Here is a 20222-nt window from a genome sequence, read left to right as displayed (position 1 = left end):
TTGTAAATATTAAGTAAATAGCCAGCAGGAATTAACTACCCGTCCAAGATTACTAAAATGCCCAAAAAACAATTCCCGCCCATTCGCTCATTTAATGATGAAAAAAATCAGGAAATTTCTATTCTCGAGATTCTAGGTTATTAAACCTCTTCATTAACCGCTGGACCATTTAAAAAAAAAAGCTTTTAAAAAAAATCTCAAAGAAAAAGAAAAATCTTTGTCTCTCCTTCGACGAAATTCAGTCCACTATCGCCGACCTCCGATTTCGGCTGCAGCGACTCTCTCAAGTATGGATTTGTATATGTTCTTGATAGTTTTACAACTATTTACTAATTTCAGAAAAAAAAAAAAAAAAAAAAAAAAAAAAAAAAAAAAAGAATTACACAAAATGTGGAAAGATAAACTGGGTTTTTTATTCAATTTCTGAAAACATTTATTTTGTGTTCATCATCTTCCTCGTCGATAAAGATTTAGGATTGTAAATGGATATGTTAATATTCGTATATAGCTTATTCAAAATCATAGATTTTTTTTCCATAAACCCAAGAAATTTCAGACGAGATTTGGAGGTTCGGGTTGTAATAAATGGCTTGATGTGTGTTTGTATATTTACATATATTTACTGCATAATATGTCTAGTTTGAATATATTATGACTAAATTGGAATATTAACACGTATTTGCTGTAAATTATGGTTAATAGGGCTCAACCACGATGACGGATACGAAAATAGCTGCCGTCAAAAATAGAATCTCATAATAACGCCGTCTATCGAAAAACAGTTGTAAATCATTTTGATTACATTCTGTATTTACACCACCTGACAATGGGTTATGGTTTTCCAGCTATTGAAGTTCAAAAAGCTTCATTGCAATATAACAGGAACAGTAAATATACGTAAATACAAAAGTAATTTTATGTAAATCGGTGCGAGAATAGAATAAAATTTAAAAAAAAATTGAGAAGAATACATTAATTTCAAAACATAAAAATTACACCACCTGATTTGATAAGAGAAAATCCAGAATGGTGCGGATGGTTGATATCTCAGCGTTTGAAATTACATGAGCGGTGGAAAATAGAGAAATTTAAATATGATAAACGAATCAAGAAAAATCAATCAATAAATACAGAATAATATATATAAGGAAACAAATAATTTTCCAATGTCATGTACAAGTAGTTACTATATATAAGGAGTCATTAACTACACGTTATCCTGCTCACACTTGAAATCAGGAAATTTAAGTTCCGAAAATTCGGGATGGTTATATAATTCGAATTTCAAAAAAATTCGAAATTCAAAACTCAAATAAGGGCAATTTTCAGAAAGGCAAAAAATTATAATTGGGTCACGTCATATGTGTGACTATTTACTTAATATTTACAAAACCTTGACTACATAGCAAATCACAACGTTTGAGTTGGCTATTTTGCTAAATTTTTTGTATATTCTAAGACCTGTCTCCTTTATATATATATATATATATATATATATATATATATATATATATATATATATATATATATATATATATATAACTTACCACGTAGCAATGAAAAAAAAAACAAAAAAAAAACAAAAAACAAAAAACACTACACTAGAGTGCGATTCTATGGTTCTTAGAGCAAAGCAAACAGGTTCTTAGAGCCCCAACTTGACACACTCAATTAAGTGGTCACCAAAATCATTGTAGTTGTGATTGGATTTTATGTCATAATAAGCACTCACATAGTCCCATCAAGTTGCCGATTAGAGCATCCACTATAATGATATGATTTTTCACAAAACATAGTGTATTTTTTATCCCAATATATTAAGTTTTTTTTCAATAATATTAAACTATATTTAAGACTATAAAATATACTGACAGCAAAGCCGTCATTAAAAAAAATAAAAAAAAAGACTATAAAAATATATTTAAAGAATAAGATTTTAGTTTAAACATGATTTAATTACCTATTAATTACATGTCTAACCTAAATTTTTAAATTGGTTAAATTTTAATGATGTCTTTAAAGATAGTGTAACTATTCATGATATTAGTTTCTGAATTATTTTAAAACTGGATAACGGGGTGATTTTTTTATGATTATACGAGTGTGGATACTTGGATTGTTATTATCAAGGTGTTGCTGTTTCATTTTTCGTTCCACACAAAAATAAAATCAAACACTATTTAGTATATTCGCTGTGAAATTTATTGTCCATATTCCACCATACACTTCTTATTAAAGGAATAGCTCAAGTTTAATTTAATTAAGTAAATAGCTCATTTTTTCTTGACAGATAATTATACCCTTCGTGAATCAATTAATTAATTAACATATTGAATTGAGTTAAGTTAATTAATTAACTGAATGTTTGGATTGAAAATTCACAAGAAAATTCACAAAATCAGAACTTAAGTCAATTTCTATTCAAAGCATTCAATTAATTAACCTAATTCATAATTCAGTCAGTTAATAAATTAACTTTACTCAAAAAAAAAAAATCAGAACCTAAACTAATTCTTAATTCAACCAGTAAGTCAATTAATTAACCTAATAGAATTTAATCAGTTAATTAATTAACTGATTCACGAATTAGATGAATTAGCGGAGAGAGCCACGAAATCCAGCGGCGCTGTTCTGAGGAATTCAAGCTCCGCGGAATCGATCTCCTCGTCATCGTCCTTGTCGGTCGTCATCGAATCCCTGGAGAGTTTCGCACCGATTACAAATATCCAATTACGTTGAGTCAACGTGACTCCTTTGACCGCCCCGGTCGTATCGGAGGAGTATAGAATCGCCGCCATATCTGATTGCCTTACCGTCACAACTCGCTTCCTAGACTCAGCTGAGTCGCGGCGAGTCATCATCATCAACTCGAACTCAGGAGAGTCGATCAGAACCATGCCGCGGTGGAGTGAGGAAGAAGAAGACGCATGTGCGATTTTCTCCACCGTGTCGGAGGTCGCGAACGAGACGATCAGCCGACAAAGCAGAATCTGACGGGATATTTCTCCGGCGGTGTTTGCCAGATTGGAAGGCGAGACGGAGACGCCAATGGAGAGGAGCGCGAGGTAGAGGATCGGAATCTCGACAGAGTTCGGCGAGAGGACGAATGCCGTTTGGCCGGCGGAATTCCCGAGCCCTATCTCGGTGACGAGCGATTCGGCTAGGGCTTCGACTCGGAGGAGGAGCTCCGGGATGGGGACTCGGCGACCGGTTTGGGCGTCGACGAGCGCGGCGGCCGAGGACGACGGAGGATTGGTGGCAAGGCTGGAGAAGATGAACTCGACGACGGAGATCGGAGAGGTTTCCGGTGGGAGAGGGAATCGAGGCCTGAGGCTATGGAATATTCTCGTATCGGAGCAAAATCCGCTCTTTGGATCTATCGCCGCCATTGGAGCGGAAGAGAACGAGGAAATAAATATTATGACGCTTTTCTCAGTGGAAATGAGACTGAGTTTTGGGTCTTTAAATATGAAGGTAATTATTTGGAACTGAAATATCACTTGAGCTATTCTTTTAATTAATTCAAATTTGGACTATTCTCTTAACAAAGATGGGTTGATTTGGCTAGTAGGCTAATTCACCCATATTCGCTTCTATGCTTTCACTTTTGAAAAAAAATACATTTTAATAATTCATTCTAGACTATGATTAGCTTTTAACTAAGTTTTATTAGATGGTATTCTCTAAATTTGTTCTAGAGTTTTGTTTTTTTAAATTTCGTATAGTTAATAATCGGCAATAAATGTTAATAAATATATGGGTTTTTTTATTTTGTTCTTCCGATTGGGTAGAGTTAATATGTTAATAATTGTTGATAAATTATTTTTTGAATTGGACTGTGACTATTTTAGTAATGCGAAGTCTACTAAAGTGATTATTGAAGGATTTTTGCGTTTTCTTTTTATAGTCGTAAAGAATCCTAGATTGCATGTTTAAATAAACAAATTAGCAAAATATCTAATTTAAATGTTTGGGTTTAGCAAAATAACCAACGTTTCATAAATCTTAGATAAATAGTCACTGCATTTTATTTATAAGTGTATTTTTATAAAAATACTTATATATAAGTTCAAATTTTTTTGGGTATTTATAGGTATTTTTGTAAATATACGCATATAAATAAGCTTAAATAAAATGCAGTGCCTATTTACTTAAGATTTACGAAACGTTGGTTATTTTGCAAAAACAAATGTTTAATTTACCTAATGGACCCTTATAAAATATAGTTGTTATTATGCGTAATTAGGTCAATATTGTAATAGGCCACAAATTATCACAAATTTTATTTTATTATCACAAATTTTATTTTATTAAAAGCATCAATATTCAAGCCAGCAGTAAATTAATTAACTAAAAAATAAATTAAATTTACTCTTTAGTTAATTAATTTACTAAGGGTATGGTGGGCTATTTATTTTAATAAGATGAAACTTTACCTTTAATCTTAAAATGAGCTAGACGATTAATTAGTTGCTACAAATTCTTGTTGTTATAAACTATTATTAATTATTTTAAACAAACAGAAAGACTGTTATTAGTTGTGATTAACTATTATAAAATAAATACTTGGAGAGAGAAAAAGAGAAGATAAAGGAAACTAAATCTAATATTTATTAACTAAACAAACTTGTATGTAAACAAACTTTTGGTCACTGGTAATTTGAGTTGCTAATTTCTAATTATTAACTAAATATTAGTTAAAATACAATTTTAATTTTTTAAAAGGCTATTTAGCAACAGCGGCTAAAAATATTTGATGTAAATTTTATGGTGCAATACTATGTGTTTGATGTAAAAAACTAAAAGACTGTTATCATTAAAGCAATCTAACTCCTTTTATAAAAAAGGCAATTAGGCCAATAGTCCAACAACTCATCCCGTTTCGAAAAATAGCCAAAGCTTCATTTTAATAAGAAAATAGTCCATTCGGTCGAATTAAATTATTTAACTCATTAGGTTAATTTAATTTACTCAGAAAATAACCTACCAAACTGAACTAAATTAATTAACATGAAGAGTTAATTTAATTAACTTCGGTAATAAAATAAAATTTGTGTCAGATCCTTAGAAACAAATAAAAAAAATTGACTAATTACAACAAATACTTGTTTATAAAACCTTAAAAAAATTCTATTGGAGAGCCGTCATGTCTAGAACTATACTATAGGTATATGAAATTATGAATTACATTTGTCCAAAACATAATGATGATTAACGAAAACCCATGCTTGTGTCTCATGAGAATCCATCTAATATTTACCTTTATTGTTTAATCATTATTATTATTCATTTTTACAAAGATCTTTTGTCTTATTATTACTTTTAACTTAAAACACGAACCATTTAACACGATTATTAAATAGTTTAATTTATACGGATATAGATATGTAAAAAAAATAAAAAAACAAAAATAAACGGTCAGATATGATTCTAAATTTCAAACTCGATTAATAAATATTCGTATTTGATTTTAACAATTATTTTAACAAACACGATTAATACAATACGATTACGACATGATCACGAAATTACCATCCTATTTTGAAGGTTACGATTCTTACTTTTGACCGTCTTTATTCCAAATCTTTCAAATCAATCTTTGTTATCTTCTCGAAATAAGATTATCTAATCTAACTACACAAAACCAACAAATAACTTTAGCACCACAAATGAAAGCAAAAAGCTATAAATTGTTTAACACTACAAAGAAACAAAAACAAAAAAAAAAACCCAGCTTCACCGGGTAAAAATTAATACTAAATCTGATTTTGTAAACTGAAAATCGTTGGTACGTTATCAAAATTTATGGCCAATAATGATATACAAAATACGTAGAATAATCTGCACGAAATGTTTGGTACTTTTACACTCTTAGTGATAAATGCCACGTCACTACAGTGTTCATCACCAACTGCAATTATGTTTCGGACATTTCTTGTGTCTTAAGAAACTTTTCCTTACTAAAAAAAGGAAACTTTTTCCTTCAGCATTCTAAACTTGAGGTCCAAACTCCAAAGAATGTTCTATGCAATTTATTACCGTTGAGACGCATTGAGACGCATGGGGTTTCATTATACTATTTAACTGTATGAACTGTGAATTTAATTGATCCCATTTCCAAATATCAAACTTGGCTCATAGAAGCTAAAAACATAGTAAGATTTGCCACCAATAAGTTTAAAATTACAGGTCAGTTATCACCAGCGAGGCCGACTAATCGAGCGATTTCATCTTCTAGACGAGAGCAATGAGTCATGAACTTACTGTGAAGTTCACTTGACTCAGGTTGACTCTGCTTCCACTGAGAAAGACCATTAACAATGGCCTTCAAACCACTCTGTATCAGTTCCATTCCCTCGTTTATTTTATCCGGAAGTTTCCTCTTCTTGTTCTGTTGCCTTTCACCATCGATATCCATCTCGATCTCCATGTCTGTACTTTGACAGACAACACTCTCCAACTTCGCATCTGAGACCTTCCGGAACATTTCCTTCAAAACAAAACCCTCCTTTGCGAGTAGCCGAAGCTGATCGGAGCTCGAGGCGTTCAAATCAAGAGCTGTTTCCTTGTCGAGAAAGACCTTGAAATCGGACATGAATCTCTCCTCATTTGGGTCGGTCCCGGACGAGAGATCGAACGACAGAGCGGCGTCGTGAGGCACGAATCTCCAGAGCTCGTCGCAAGAGGTTCGGGCGGAGAAATACCCAAACGCCGTGATGGCCAAGTGAATCAGAGCCCAGTGCCTCTCTCTCAACATCATATGGTAGAGCTCGCACGCGGCGGAGAATCTGGACTTTGTTCCACTCACCGTGATTTTCATGTGTGCAAGGCCAGCGATGAAGAGGGCGAGATTTGGTTTGCAGTTATACAGCTCTTTGTTCAAGGCTTCTGGTCCTGAGATAAACAGATTTTCAAGCTCGAAAACGACTTGTTCCATTTCATCAAATGCGTATAGATGCTTCATGTTGGCGATGATGCCCAATGTTTCGCTCAAAAGCTTTGAGTACTGCTCCTTCGTCGCTTTGTCCTTAGTGACGTTGTAGCTATTTATTACAGACACAAGAAACCTCAGGGTCTTCACATCAATATCAGATAAGCTAATCTGCCTACAATATAAAAAAGAAATAAAAACAGTTATTTAAGGTTAGTTTATAGGGAAGGTGAAGATTGAATCAACTTGGCCACCAAGAGAAAATGAATTGTTTAGTTTACTCACAGAGACTGCAAGGACGCAGATAGAGCGTAAATAGGAAACCCGGAATCAACAGCACCACTGGTTTTGACCGATTTGTCTTTAAAACTTTCGATGAAGACAAAGTAATCAGTAAGAATTCTTTGAGTAGTGATATTTCTCATCTTGGCTGATAGTAAATTAATCGGAAATCCCTCCATTAACAGCCCCAAACACACTATCGAAGACAACTGAGTTCTATCGTCATCTATGACAGACTTGAAAACCTGGTCAACCATAGACTCTGTCTCATAGCAGAGTAGACGGCTGATTGTTCTTGCCAGTTTTCTCATTACCGAATCGTGCACGAGAACTGAGTCTGAAGATGCCACCAACTTCATCAACGAACAAAGTTTATCAATGATACGACTTAGCAGCCCTGGCTCGGCATAACGAACGATAAAGCACATGAGCTCTAAAACAATCTCACTGCAAAGGAAGTGGGGATGAAAGAGATTCTCGAGAAGAAAAGACTCAATTTCGGTCCACACAACGCTTGATGAGACATTGATCACAAAAGCCTTTAGAGCATCTGAGAGAGAAGAAAATAGAGGCTGCCAAACCAGTTCCACATTCTTTCCTGAACCGCATAATACGGGGATTTGCAAAACGAGCAACCCAGAATACACAATTTCATCAACTAAGGAGTCCAAAAGCCACCCGAGCTTCCTTGAAGACCAAACTTTAATATGTTCTTCAAGATCATCAGAATATCTTAACAAAGTAAGAAACAATGCAACCCGGCCGAGCAATATTGATAGAACCCCATCAAATACGTGAGAAGCTACAGAACATATTGCATCCATGATGGGGGTCTTAACTTGATGATCCGGGTCAGCTTCAGCGATAAACACGCTGTCTAAAACCTCAAGTTTTGAAATCTGACTCACCTTATCTGAACTCAGCAACGAGTTGAGCAAATCAAAGGATGTTCTCTCCAGAAGTTCTGTGAAAACTTCGCTGGCAGTTTTCAGAAGCTTTTCATTGCTCATTGAGAGTTTGAAGGTCGATATCACTAGGATGCAGCATGTTAACTCGGTGTGGACGGTAAATGCTTGACATGGATATAAACAAGAAATCTTTACCGCATTGATCAGGTAGAACTTTACAGGAAGAAACTTTCTTCTGGCTTCGGTCACGGACACAGTTTCTTTCAGTGAAGAAGACCAAGCCTCGGCAGCGGTTTTTAGAGTCTCGTTGACCAGCGAGATTAATGTCAGAATAATATTTGCAACATTCACCTTTGTACCCAACACTCCTTCACCAATCTGAAGCAGAGTCACCACGCCTTTCCATGACACATTTAAAATGCTTACTAAGCTTCCTCCATTATTAGCGGCAATAAGACCGATCTCATGCAGTTTTTCAATCGCAGATTGGGTTATGTTTATAACATGATTCACAATATTTGCATCTGTGCAGGCCATCGTATTTTTATCCTCAAGCTTCTCATCGTAGTCGCTCCAATTCATACCTTGGGAATACGCTCCACAGATTCGTATAACAGCATCAATGAATACATGTCCAGCTTTTATTACATCAGATCCATGTGATTGAATTCTCTGCAGTTAAGAAGAGGGAATTCCCTAGTGAATGCAGCCATGATATATATACCTTTTAATAAATAAAAAAAAATGGGAAAACCGATAGGCCAACATCAACTCATCGATGTTGAGTTGTTGATTATCGATGTTTAGATTATATATATATATATATATATATATATATATATATATATATACAGTAATAGACAAGTTGGCCTTTTGCATATGTTAAAATTAAAAATTCCAATACAGTACTGACATCATTATGCCCAGTACCATTCAAAAATTAGAATAAATGCTCGCTAGGTATACAGTATCTGGAGAAATTTCCCGATTATAAAAAAAAAATAAAAAAAACCTCAATTATATAAAACCAATTTCAGAAGCATATGCTCTGATACATAGGCGCTGTGTAATTTAATTTCATGTCATTCTGATGTTCTATGTCATACCAGACATTCGCTGATGGAACCAACCAAAATACATTTAGCCTTGTACATCATTTAAGAAAAATTACAAACACATATTATGGCTATATCTCCATGATAAAACTACGGAAGCAATCATCCTTTTACATTTCATGGTGTGGCATTTATCGAATAAAAATACAAGGCTGGAGTATAGTACCTTACTCTCTGATATTGAATCTTTGGTTAAGATAAGCTGCTCCACAATGAAATTTTCAGTAACATCCATGGATGCTTTGTCAACTAAAACTGGGCTTCGTGCCAGAGCAGAACAAATGGCAGCGGAAAAGTTCAACAATTCCAATAGCAGCTGAAATGATGGATATTGTACGATTAATAAAGTTACATAATGCACTAGATAGATCATCCAAAAAAATCTTATAGAAACAAAGCATCAGATATACCTGAAAAAATAGATTTGCGTGTTCTTCTTCTTGAGACTCCTCAGTTGACATAAGAGTCATCTTTAGGTGCTTTCCACACCATATGCTTGCCTGGCATCACAGATTCGAGATTTTCTTGGTTTAGTCTAACTCTAACTACACAATACAACAGTAATTAATAAATTTTCAATAGCTCCCCTGCTTCAATTCATTGTACTGTTTTAACATTGTGCTTAGCTATGCACATTAGCTGAGTATAATTTTTTTTTTCTTTGCTCATTTGAATCGTGAAGTTTGCAACGAAAAGTTCCGGTAAGGTGAGATACCTTTGTCCCAAGGGAAAGAAACTGGGATTGACAGCTGGACATATCAGAATTCAGGTGCTTCGAAGCGACGCTTAGTATGGCTTTGTTGAGCATGCACTGAGAGACATCCAAGCAAGTATAGTCTTCCCAAAATGCCCATGTTGTTGTTAAGGTGAAAAAACAGCACTCTGAACTCATGAATGAGGTATGGCCAGTGTACATCGACCTTAAACGGTACCAGATTCAAATAATCCACGCATGTTCAACACTCAAATTTCTAACCTCTTTTTCTACTAAATCGCTACTAAAAGGAAAGTAACTAAGTGAATATAAATTTTCATAGAGACAAACTTCGAGCCAAATATTTAAAAACATTTAAGCTATAACAATATAAACCCCAAAACTAGCAGAGAAAGACCTAGTCTTATAAATACATTTTATGGACAACCCGAAGATTGAAACTCGAAATGAAAAAAATGCATGAATAGTCTTCAGATTGATAATACACAACAACCATACCAAAAAAAAAAAAAAAAAATAGTGAAGTACAGGATACTGTGAGGCATTCTAGAAGAGATCCCAGGTCAGATGTTTCTGAAATGTTGATTTCCCCGAGCTTTTCCAGCAATGGAATTCGGCTCTCAACAACCTGTAAACACATGACCCAATCAGCAAAAAAACTAGACAGAAAAAATTACAGACTCATAATGAGAAAAAAAATAATAATAATTCTGATACAAACGAAGACCGTAGCAGAGGAAAATTTTTTGAATCGGTGCTTTGTGCAAAAATGAAGCGATGAATTTGATTATCAGTTTAACATTAAATACAACAAATAGAGGATCGACAAGATTTCATCAGACCACCGATTGTTTCTGAACTGAATCAGAAAGATTAAAAACGAAAAAGAAAAAAGTAACAACAAAAACAACAATGAAACTTCAAAGTCAAAATAGAAATCGAAATGGAAATTCGAAAAAATACTCACGTCTGAAGATCTAATGGCATCTAAAATTCTCTGCAATTCTGTGCTTGAGCTTTTGATCGCCATCTCTCTCTCTCTCTCTCTCTCTCTCTCTCTCTCTCTCTCTCTCTCTCTCTCTCTCTCTCTCTCTCTCTCTCTCTCTCTCTCTTTCTACACTGGGTTTATCTATCTATTCTGGGTTTGGGTTTTTCCCGCCATGAATTTGGGTTAAACAACTAGGCTACATTTACTCGCTGCTTTATTTTTGGGGAAATTGCTTACAGTAAAAAAAGGTTTTTGACTTTTTTGGACTTTTTTTCAAAAAGATCAACCTTAGCCATTTTTTTTAGAGAAATTGTCATATCTATCATAATTTCAATAACATTTTCCAATAATCCATTAAAACATAATTTTGGCCAAAAATACTACTTGATTTTGTGTGGAAAATCTAAAATACCCTTCACTTTAATATTTCTTACATTTTGACATAAATCCAAAACAATTAATATTTATCTTATTTTGATAAACCGGTTAGGGTGAGATTTTGAATAAACTCGGTTAGGGAGAGAGAAAGAGAAATAAAATAATTAAATGAAAAAATAATTAATAAAGATAAATATTAATTGAGTTTTGGTTTTTGATCAAAATGTAAGGAATATTAAAGTGGATGATATTTTGGGTTTTTCACACAAAGCCAAGTAGTATTTTTGGCCAAAATTAGTTTTCAGTGGATTATTGGAAAATGTTATTGAAATGATAGTAGATGTGATAATTTCTCTTTTTTTTATTTATGTAATTACAATTTTACCCTTACTTTTACTTTTTAATTACAGTTTCCTATGTTTTATTTCATTTTTTTTTCTTTCCTTTTATTCATTCTTACTGTCTCACTTTCTCTCTCTCTCCACCATTTTTGTTTCCACTGAGTTTGTTTCCACTCAAGTCTTGCAGAGCATGACCGGTTTATTTGATTTATTTGCATATAGGTGAGTTGATAAATAATCCTCAAAGAGTAGATCCGAGCCCGAGGAACCCAATAACGCTCCGGCGAGCTGGTCAGAGGGGTGTGCCGCGACCAAATTGGAGGCAGCCTCGTCACGCGAACCGGAGACGACATTTTCGTGTTCTATGTTTTTTTTGTTTTTGTTGGGAATGTTTGATGTACTTTGTCTTGGCAGTGGCTTGCTGCGAGACAAAGAGTTGAAGAAACTCGTGGTTAAAACAACTGCGAACCAGGTAATACCTCGGGGTTTATCGCGATTTGATGTTATCATTTTTTATTCATTTTTTATTTTATTTTATATATTTCCGGAGATGTTTTCATGTTTTTGGATGTTCCCACTCTTGTTTGAAGTTTCCAAACATGTGCAAGAGAACTAATATTTCTCGCATTATAAAATTATTATATTAATTTTATTCTTTCATGGTTCATAATAGGACCCACTGGTCACGAAAAGAGCAACTTTAGTTCCATTGCTTGGTATCGATGTTTGCGAGCATGCATATTATTTGCAGGTAAATAATTTGAAATTTATCTACTCAATTCGCTGTATATTCTCTCTAGTAGTTATTGCAATGCCGCTAAAAGGTATTTTTCTATGCTTGCAGATTGATTACATGTTTATAATGGCTCAAATTTTTATTATTATTTTTGTAATTGTTTTAGGCCGGGAGTTAAATATACAATCTGATAATCGGATGCGGTCCCCGAAGACGTGTTTAATGAAATAAAAGAGAGATTTCACTTTAAATTCCATAAAAAAAATATCAAATTTCGTGACTGAAATGTCATGAAAACGTACTGTTTCGTGACTTGAAGAGTTTTGTTTCGTGACAGATAAGTCACGAAATAATGAAATGTGACAAATAAATGTATGTCAACAACACTTCACAATACAAGACACATTAGTTCCTCAATATCTTCTAGACTGTTAAATGAGTTGATTTGGAGGACTAACAACGCTAATACATGTGTTATCAATAAATCCCCACATTAACGAGAAGTTGGAGGGGAAAACGACATGCCAGACGACATGACAGTAAATCTCATTTACCTATATTCATTTGTTTTAGACTACTTGACACTTTGCCATTAATTTGAAATGATGAAATGAGGCAAATAAATGTATGTCAACAACACTTCACAATACAAGACACATTAGTTCCTCAATATCTTCTAGGTATGTAGAGCGTGACTAACTATGTATTTTTTCAAATTTTTTATTTTTATATTTATAACAAATATTGGCCACCTAAGACGTATTTAATAAAATAAAAGAGAGATTTGTCATTAAATTCCATCAAAGTATCCCATTTCGTGAATGGTATGTCACGAAAACGTACTGTTTCGTGACTTAAAGAGCTTTGTTTCGTGATAGATAAGTCACGAAATCCTTATTTTTCGTGACAAATAAGTCACGAAATCCCAATATTTTGTGACGTAAAGTCACGAAATTCCTATTTATCGTGACATAAAAATCACGAATTTCCTTTTTTTCGTGACAAAGACGTCACGAATTCTCAGGTCAATTACGTGAAACAGGCTCTCTTTAGCTCTTTTGATCTCGTTTGTTCCTCATATACTTGCTTCTAAACTGTTAAATGAGTTGATTTGGAGGACTAACAACGCTAATACATGTGTTATCAATAAATCCCCACATTAAGGAGAAGTTGGAGGGGAAAACGACATGCCAGACGACATGACAGTAAATCTCATTTACTTATGTTCATTTGTTTTAGACTACTTGACACTTTGTCCCATTAATTTGAAATGATGAAATGGGACAAATAAATGTATGTCAACAACACTTCACAATACAAGACACATTACTTCCTCAATATCTTCTAGGTAAGTAGAGCGTGACTAACTATGTATTTTTTCAAATTTTTTATTTTTATATTTATAACAAATATTGGTCACCTAAGACGTATTTAATAAAATAAAAGAGAGATTTGTCATTAAATTCCATCAAAGTATCCCATTTCGTGACTGGTATGTCACGAAAACATACTGTTTCGTAACCTAAAGAGCTTTGTTTCGTGGAAATTAAAGTATCCCATCAAAGTATCCCATTTTGTGCACTTTATTATTTTCATGGAAATTAACACAAAATTATTTTAAAAAATAAAAAAATGTGTCTATTTTATTAATTATTTATTAAAAACTAATTTTATAAAAATAAAAAAAATGTATCTATTTTATTAATTATTTATGTGTGTACTTTATTATTTTCAAATTTTCATTTTTATATTTATAATAACCATTGGTCCTCTACGCCGTATTTAATGAAATAAACAAGAGTTTTATCATTAAATTCCATCAAAGTGTCACGAAATTCTAATTTTTTCGTGACATAAACATCACGAATTCCCATTTTTCGTGATAAATACGTCACGAATTCTCAGAATTTCGTGATAAAAAATGTGTCTATTTTATTAATTATTTATGTGTACTTTATTATAACATATAAGAACAAATAATAGGGGAGTAGGTGAGAGTGAGGTACATGAGACATTGATATTTATAAAAAGTAAATAAATAAGGATATAATGATAATTACATAAATAAAAAAAAGTGTCAGAGGTCCTATTTGTTATATTTTAAAAAAAAGTCAAAAAAAATCATTTGCATTTTTTTTTCTCCTAGTTTTGGAAAACTCCCTTTTTTTTATCCCAACTGCTTTTGCTGTTCACGTTTTGGCAAGAGCTTTATTGGAAAGTAATAATTGATTTAGGAAATTACATCACTATCAAAACATTGGAGGCCAATTCCCTAGACGTCTCACTTTTCAAATATTTTCGGAAATACTTTATCATGTGATCTTTTAGGCAAAAACCCTCTTGAGAATATTCTAAATAATTGTACGCTAATGTACGATATCGTACGATAATATACTATAGAAGATGATAAAATATGATAAAATTCATACTTTTTTTGACATTTTAAGCGATGAAGACAAATTCACGTGAAACTTTGCCATCGTAGGTCATCATAGCATGTCGTATCCTCTCGTATCTCGTCGAATTTAATTGTATCTCGTCGGAAGCGAGCGTGAAAGACCGAATGAGAGATTGAGAAGATAGAGAATGAAAGTGAAATGAATTTATTTGTTCAAAATGGTATTTGTGTCCGAAATAGGGACAAAAGTCCATTTTTAGATATTTTGAAATATGTGGCCTAATCTTGATGTTTTTGTTAACTTCTAGATCTACAAAATGAAATTTGTCTATGTATAACCAAAGTAATGTTCCCAGTTAGCAGTTTTCAAGCAATAAAATGCAAAATGATGATTCTCAGAGTTTTTAGAGTAATAAATGGATGAGCCACACACATCCTATCCTGTATCGCCGAATCACAGAATCATTCGTTAAATACAATAATGTCAGCTTAATAGCACAGTCATGATATATGTTAATTATCCATTCACTACAACGAATACTAAATTACCCACAATTTTTTCTCGGGAATAGCTGTGACATATAAGGATACAACCGTCACTTATCGTGGCTGTTTCTAATTTCATGTTTTCATTTTCGCGGCCCATATTTCGAGCTTATAATTTAGAATTTTTTTTATCGCGACGAAATCGACCAAGCCAAGCCACCTTGACCACAACTCCGCCAAGCCACCACGACCGTAACCTTCATATTCATCACCCCTAAATCTCTAATTCGCCTCCCCCAAATCTCGACCTCACTCCATCTTCATCAAATTTTGACAGCTCAAGCTCGCCGTCACTCCACGCCTCTACCTCCGCCGCAGGCCGGCCGTCCGCTCAGACTAGGTAATTTCTTTCTTTACCTCTCTCTTTCTCTATCTCATCTATGCTATCTCTCTCTCTCTCTCTCTCCGATTTACCTAGGTTTCTAGGGTTTTGATACACCGCCGAGACTCCGCCAGGTCACCACCGTCGCCTCCAACATTGTCTGCTCTCCTCACGCCATGGTACGTTTTCTCTGCCTCTCCATCTATGTGAAACTGTTTGTGCATGTGTTTGTATGTGTTATATGTATGTGTATTCAGACCTGTCTGTTGCCCTAGTTGTTTCTCTATAAATATGTTGTAGCCGTCACTCTTGGTGTGTGTGAAAACGAAAAGAGAGAAAAGTCTACATAGAGAGAAGAAAGAACGAGTGTAAACACCATCTCCTTTGGGTTTATAGTAGATTTGCAATGGCAAAGTGGACGTAGATCTCATGTTAAGATTGAACCACACTATAAATCCTTGCGTCTTTTCTATGTGTTTGTTGATTTCGTTTTTTGTTTGTGAGCGGGATTTCAGTGGTGAAAATCCCAACAATAAGAAGACATGTGTTGAGGGGATAGACTCTATGAAGGGCTCGACTGGCTCTCCACAACCCTCATAGACATCCGAGCCGCCGGATTCTCCTCCGTCGGAACCTCCTCTTTCTAGTTTCAACCTCCTATACATTTTTAATGCATTTGCCTTTGGTCTTAGTTGCCACTCTTACAACAAGAAGTTGTAACCTTTTTCATTGTATATTCATGATCAACTCAGTTATTAATCAATGCATATTTTGAATTTTTGAATAAATTTATGTTGACAAAATATTTTATGTTATGAAATATTTTAGTATATTTTGTGGGAAAATTTTTGTTGGGAAAAATGAGGGAAAACAAGCTTCACGGAAAAAAATTGGCCAGAAAAAAAGGTGAAAAAAATTCAGACTGTATAATTTGGCAAACTTCTGTGGCGACAACAGCGGCGACTAAATTGTCGAGGCAGATAACAGCTACGACTGTTGCTAAACAGCAATGGGACAACAGTCACGATATTTGTCGTGGCCGTTGTTGTGATTGATATGGCAGCACTATTTCCGTCTATTGTTGTAGTGACTCCACGAACCAATATATAGGCAATATAGAAGGAAGCAATAATCCCGAGATACTGGGGAGAGGAAGTGAATCAATTACGCACATCCTGCTATTTATTAATATATCGTGGACTACAATATATCAAGATTTATATTTTAATAATAAATTATGAATGAATCACGCAGAGTCAATAATATACAAAATACATTGAAGCAAGAAAATAGAACAAGAAATCTGGAGTAAATGAATGAATCACAGACACAGAATCATACAGTAATGTCAGTATCAATAGGGCATTTATAATTTACGTTACTCGTCCAATTTAGAATGTAACAAATATAATAGAGATGTATAAGGCGGTAGAGATGAAACACTAGACGAGAACAAAATCAAACAATGACGTCTAGGCTGGGGTTGACTATGGTACTAGCGACAGCGGTGATGGTGACAATGACGGTCTCGAGAGTCAACGGTCTTGGAATAACCCCGACGACGGTTCACATAACGAACGGGCTGAGCAACGGGAACCAGGTTTTGGTGCACTGCAAGTCGAAGGACGACGACCTCGGGGACCACTATATCGCTGGCGGGGAATCCTGGGAGTGGACTTTCCGAGTCAACATGTTTGAGACAACGCTGTTCTTCTGCAGCTTCGACACGGTGTTTGGGTCGGGGACGTTCACGATATTCGACGCAAAGAGGGACTACCACGTGTGCGGGAGGCACTGCAGGTGGACCGTCGAGGACGAAGGTGTCCGGGGCGTCAAAATATGGTCAAAAGACGATTTCAAAACAATATTCTTTTTTTTCTGGGATCCTCCTCTTCATCACTAGTGAATATATATATATATATATATATATATATATATATATATATATATATATATGTGTGTGTGTGTATCTGCGTTTATATAATAAGCATTTGGTGCTCCACGAACTCCGATGATTTTCGAGTTTTTTTTATTTGTTTATAATTCGCGTATTTACTATTGGTAAAGGTCTGTTTGAAATTTGAAAATGCGAGAGAAAGTGAAAATTTGAAGGAAAATGAAAATAATGAGTAGAATGTATGAGAATCAAAACTCTTTATTAAGTTTGAAAGTAGTGAAAATTAAGTTTTTATCTTAGTTTTCTCAATTAAGAAAAAAAATTAGAAAAATACAACATATTCATACCAATGACAAAAGTTGATGAAAACTTTTTGGGAAAATTATACCAAATTTTCATAGCTAGTTACGCACATTTTCAAGTTCGTCATGAAAAAAAAAAAAAAACTAAAACTAAAACTAAAATATTTTTTCTTTATGTATATGTATGGGCTATGCTAAGTCCAACGTTGGATTGTTGCAATGTGTTAATGATTTGGTTATCATTGTTTAATGTGGATCGGGAAGACGGGGACAATGCAACATCTATAATTTTCATAGGGGATCAGTGCAGCGGATATATTTGAGTCTTAGGCCAAAAAAAAAAAAAAATACTAATTAGGCTTGTAATTTTCTTTCTTTTTTCATAAAGCTTTTCTAAGAAAAAAAACTTCAAAAAATTAGGTATAAATATAATTAAAATTGGAGATCTTTGAATTTTGAGGCACACATGCACATAATTGTCTCTTAGTTTTTATGAACAAAAGATTGTTTCAAAAAAGTTTTAGCCTGATGTTTGACTTATTCAACGTGCCAAAACTTGAGAATATACCAAGGAAAAAAAATGTCGTTTTCGTTGCCGTTTCGAGCCTCATGATTTATGGAAAATCGTCATGCTAAAGAAAAACCGAACGGAAAAATTGTGGAAAAGGGCAAGTGAAATGCCGTTTTCAAATGCCGTTTTCGATGAAAAATCGACGTGCCGACAGAAAACCGAACGGAAATAATGTGGCGAAACAAACACACACACACACACACACACACACACACATATATATATATATATATATATATATATATATATATATATATATATATTTAAATGTAATTCAAATTTAAAACACTTCAAATCATACATATCTAGCATAAATGTTCCATTTGTTCATGAAATAAATATTTATTACAAACATATAGTTATAGTATAAAATAAAATGTATCAATAGAATCCCGATGGACGTCCTGATTGGATAAAACTCGGTTGGTTTTCTTGAAGCTCGCAATACTGAGACCAAGTGAAATTCTCCTGGTACGATTGTCAGAAGTTTTGAACATGCCTGTCGTAGTCGGATTGATTGTACCCCTTAACTTCACTTATTAGTGGACATCCTTGTGCACATGCTATAATGTGCTCGACACCGAACTGATCTACTCGTACACCATACATACGACGTCCACGTTCTTGCAGATTCACATGTGGCTGTGACACTCCTATCGGGTTAGGATAACGGTAAGAAGGACAATTATACGAATCGTCACTCTATGTGTCTGACGTAGTGAATGACATTGTGTCGAACTGAGACATCAAGTTCGATGTCGTATTCACTGTCAGATAACATGTACGCTCCATATCCTTGTTGGAAGTCACCGCCGTAACGACTACCAAAAGACATGTAATGCGTGGGCGCTCTCTGTGTTCCACCATTGTAATACGATCCGGTCTCAAAGTCAAAGTACTCTTCGGGTCTGTTAAATATGTAATATATTACTTTCCATATTCATCATACGTACATTGTTTGTGAACCCCAACATGAATAAATGCGAATACACTAACCTGTCAGATCTTTGACGTCGTGACCCGTGATTAGAATCTTGCGTGGCTTGATAACCTTGCTCCATAGTCCACGGATCGTAATATTGAAGGAAAAGGAAAATAATAAGTAGAATTTATGAGAATCAAAATTCTTTATTACGTTTGAAAGTAGTGAAAATTAAGTTTTTATCTTATTTGTCTCAATTTAAGAAAAAAAAAATAGAAAATACAACATATTCATACCAATGACAAAAGTTGATGAAAAGTTTTTGGGAAAATTAGAGCAAATTTTCATAGCTAATTATGCACATTTTCAAGCTCGTCATGAAAAAAAAAATAATAATAATAATATTTTTTTCTTTATGTATATGTATGGGCTGCTAAGTGGAGGTCCAACGTTGGATTGTTGCAATGTGTTAATGATTTGGTTATCATTGTTTAATGTGGATCGGGAAGACGGGGACAATGCCACATCGATAATTTTCATAGGGGATCAGTGCAGCGGATATATATCTGAGAGACTGAGAGTCTTAGGCCAAAAAAAAAAAAAAAAAAAATAATTAGGCTTGTAATTTTTTTTTTTTCATACTGCTTTTCTAAGGAAAAAAAAACTTCAAAAAATTAGGTATAAATATAATTGAAATTGGAGATCTTTGAATTTTGAGGCACACACGCACATAATTGTCTCTTAGTTTTTATGAACAAAAGATTGTTTCAAAAAAGTTTCAACGTGCCAAAACTTGAGAATATACCATACTTGCTACACATGATATTTTCAAAAAAAATACAAATATTGGAAAAAAAAAAAATGGCAATA

General features: G+C 34.0%; 3 protein-coding genes across 3 annotated transcripts; 1 reads left to right on the top strand and 2 right to left on the bottom strand.

Moving 5' to 3' along the window:
- Positions 1 to 2579: 2579 nt before the first annotated feature.
- On the bottom strand, positions 2580 to 3389 carry LOC149393781 (4-coumarate--CoA ligase-like 9). Its single transcript, XM_089618159.1, has one exon. The coding sequence runs from the start codon at positions 3387 to 3389 to the stop codon at positions 2580 to 2582; it is 810 nt and encodes a 269-aa protein (XP_089474285.1).
- Positions 3390 to 5852: 2463 nt separating this feature from the next.
- On the bottom strand, positions 5853 to 11105 carry LOC149393780 (holliday junction resolvase). Its single transcript, XM_089616415.1, has 7 exons — positions 10919 to 11105; positions 10487 to 10579; positions 9952 to 10086; positions 9647 to 9736; positions 9403 to 9552; positions 7217 to 8793; positions 5853 to 7106 (listed from the first exon to the last, which is right to left on the bottom strand). Exons 1-7 carry the CDS (start codon positions 10979 to 10981, stop codon positions 6191 to 6193), a joined length of 3024 nt encoding a protein of 1007 aa, XP_089472541.1. The 5' UTR covers positions 10982 to 11105; the 3' UTR covers positions 5853 to 6190.
- Positions 11106 to 17125: 6020 nt separating this feature from the next.
- Positions 17126 to 17563, top strand: LOC149393779 (S-protein homolog 24-like). The gene has a single exon (XM_089618158.1). The coding sequence runs from the start codon at positions 17126 to 17128 to the stop codon at positions 17561 to 17563; it is 438 nt and encodes a 145-aa protein (XP_089474284.1).
- Positions 17564 to 20222: the final 2659 nt, after the last annotated feature.

This window comes from Urtica dioica, chromosome 6 (genome assembly GCF_054948205.1).
Source record: "Urtica dioica subsp. dioica isolate 48M chromosome 6, U.dioica_male_clone48M_v1_H2, whole genome shotgun sequence".
Classification (NCBI taxonomy): domain Eukaryota; kingdom Viridiplantae; phylum Streptophyta; class Magnoliopsida; order Rosales; family Urticaceae; genus Urtica; species Urtica dioica.
The sequence above is the reverse complement of the archived record's forward strand: the minus strand, read 5'-3'. Positions and strand labels throughout refer to the sequence as shown.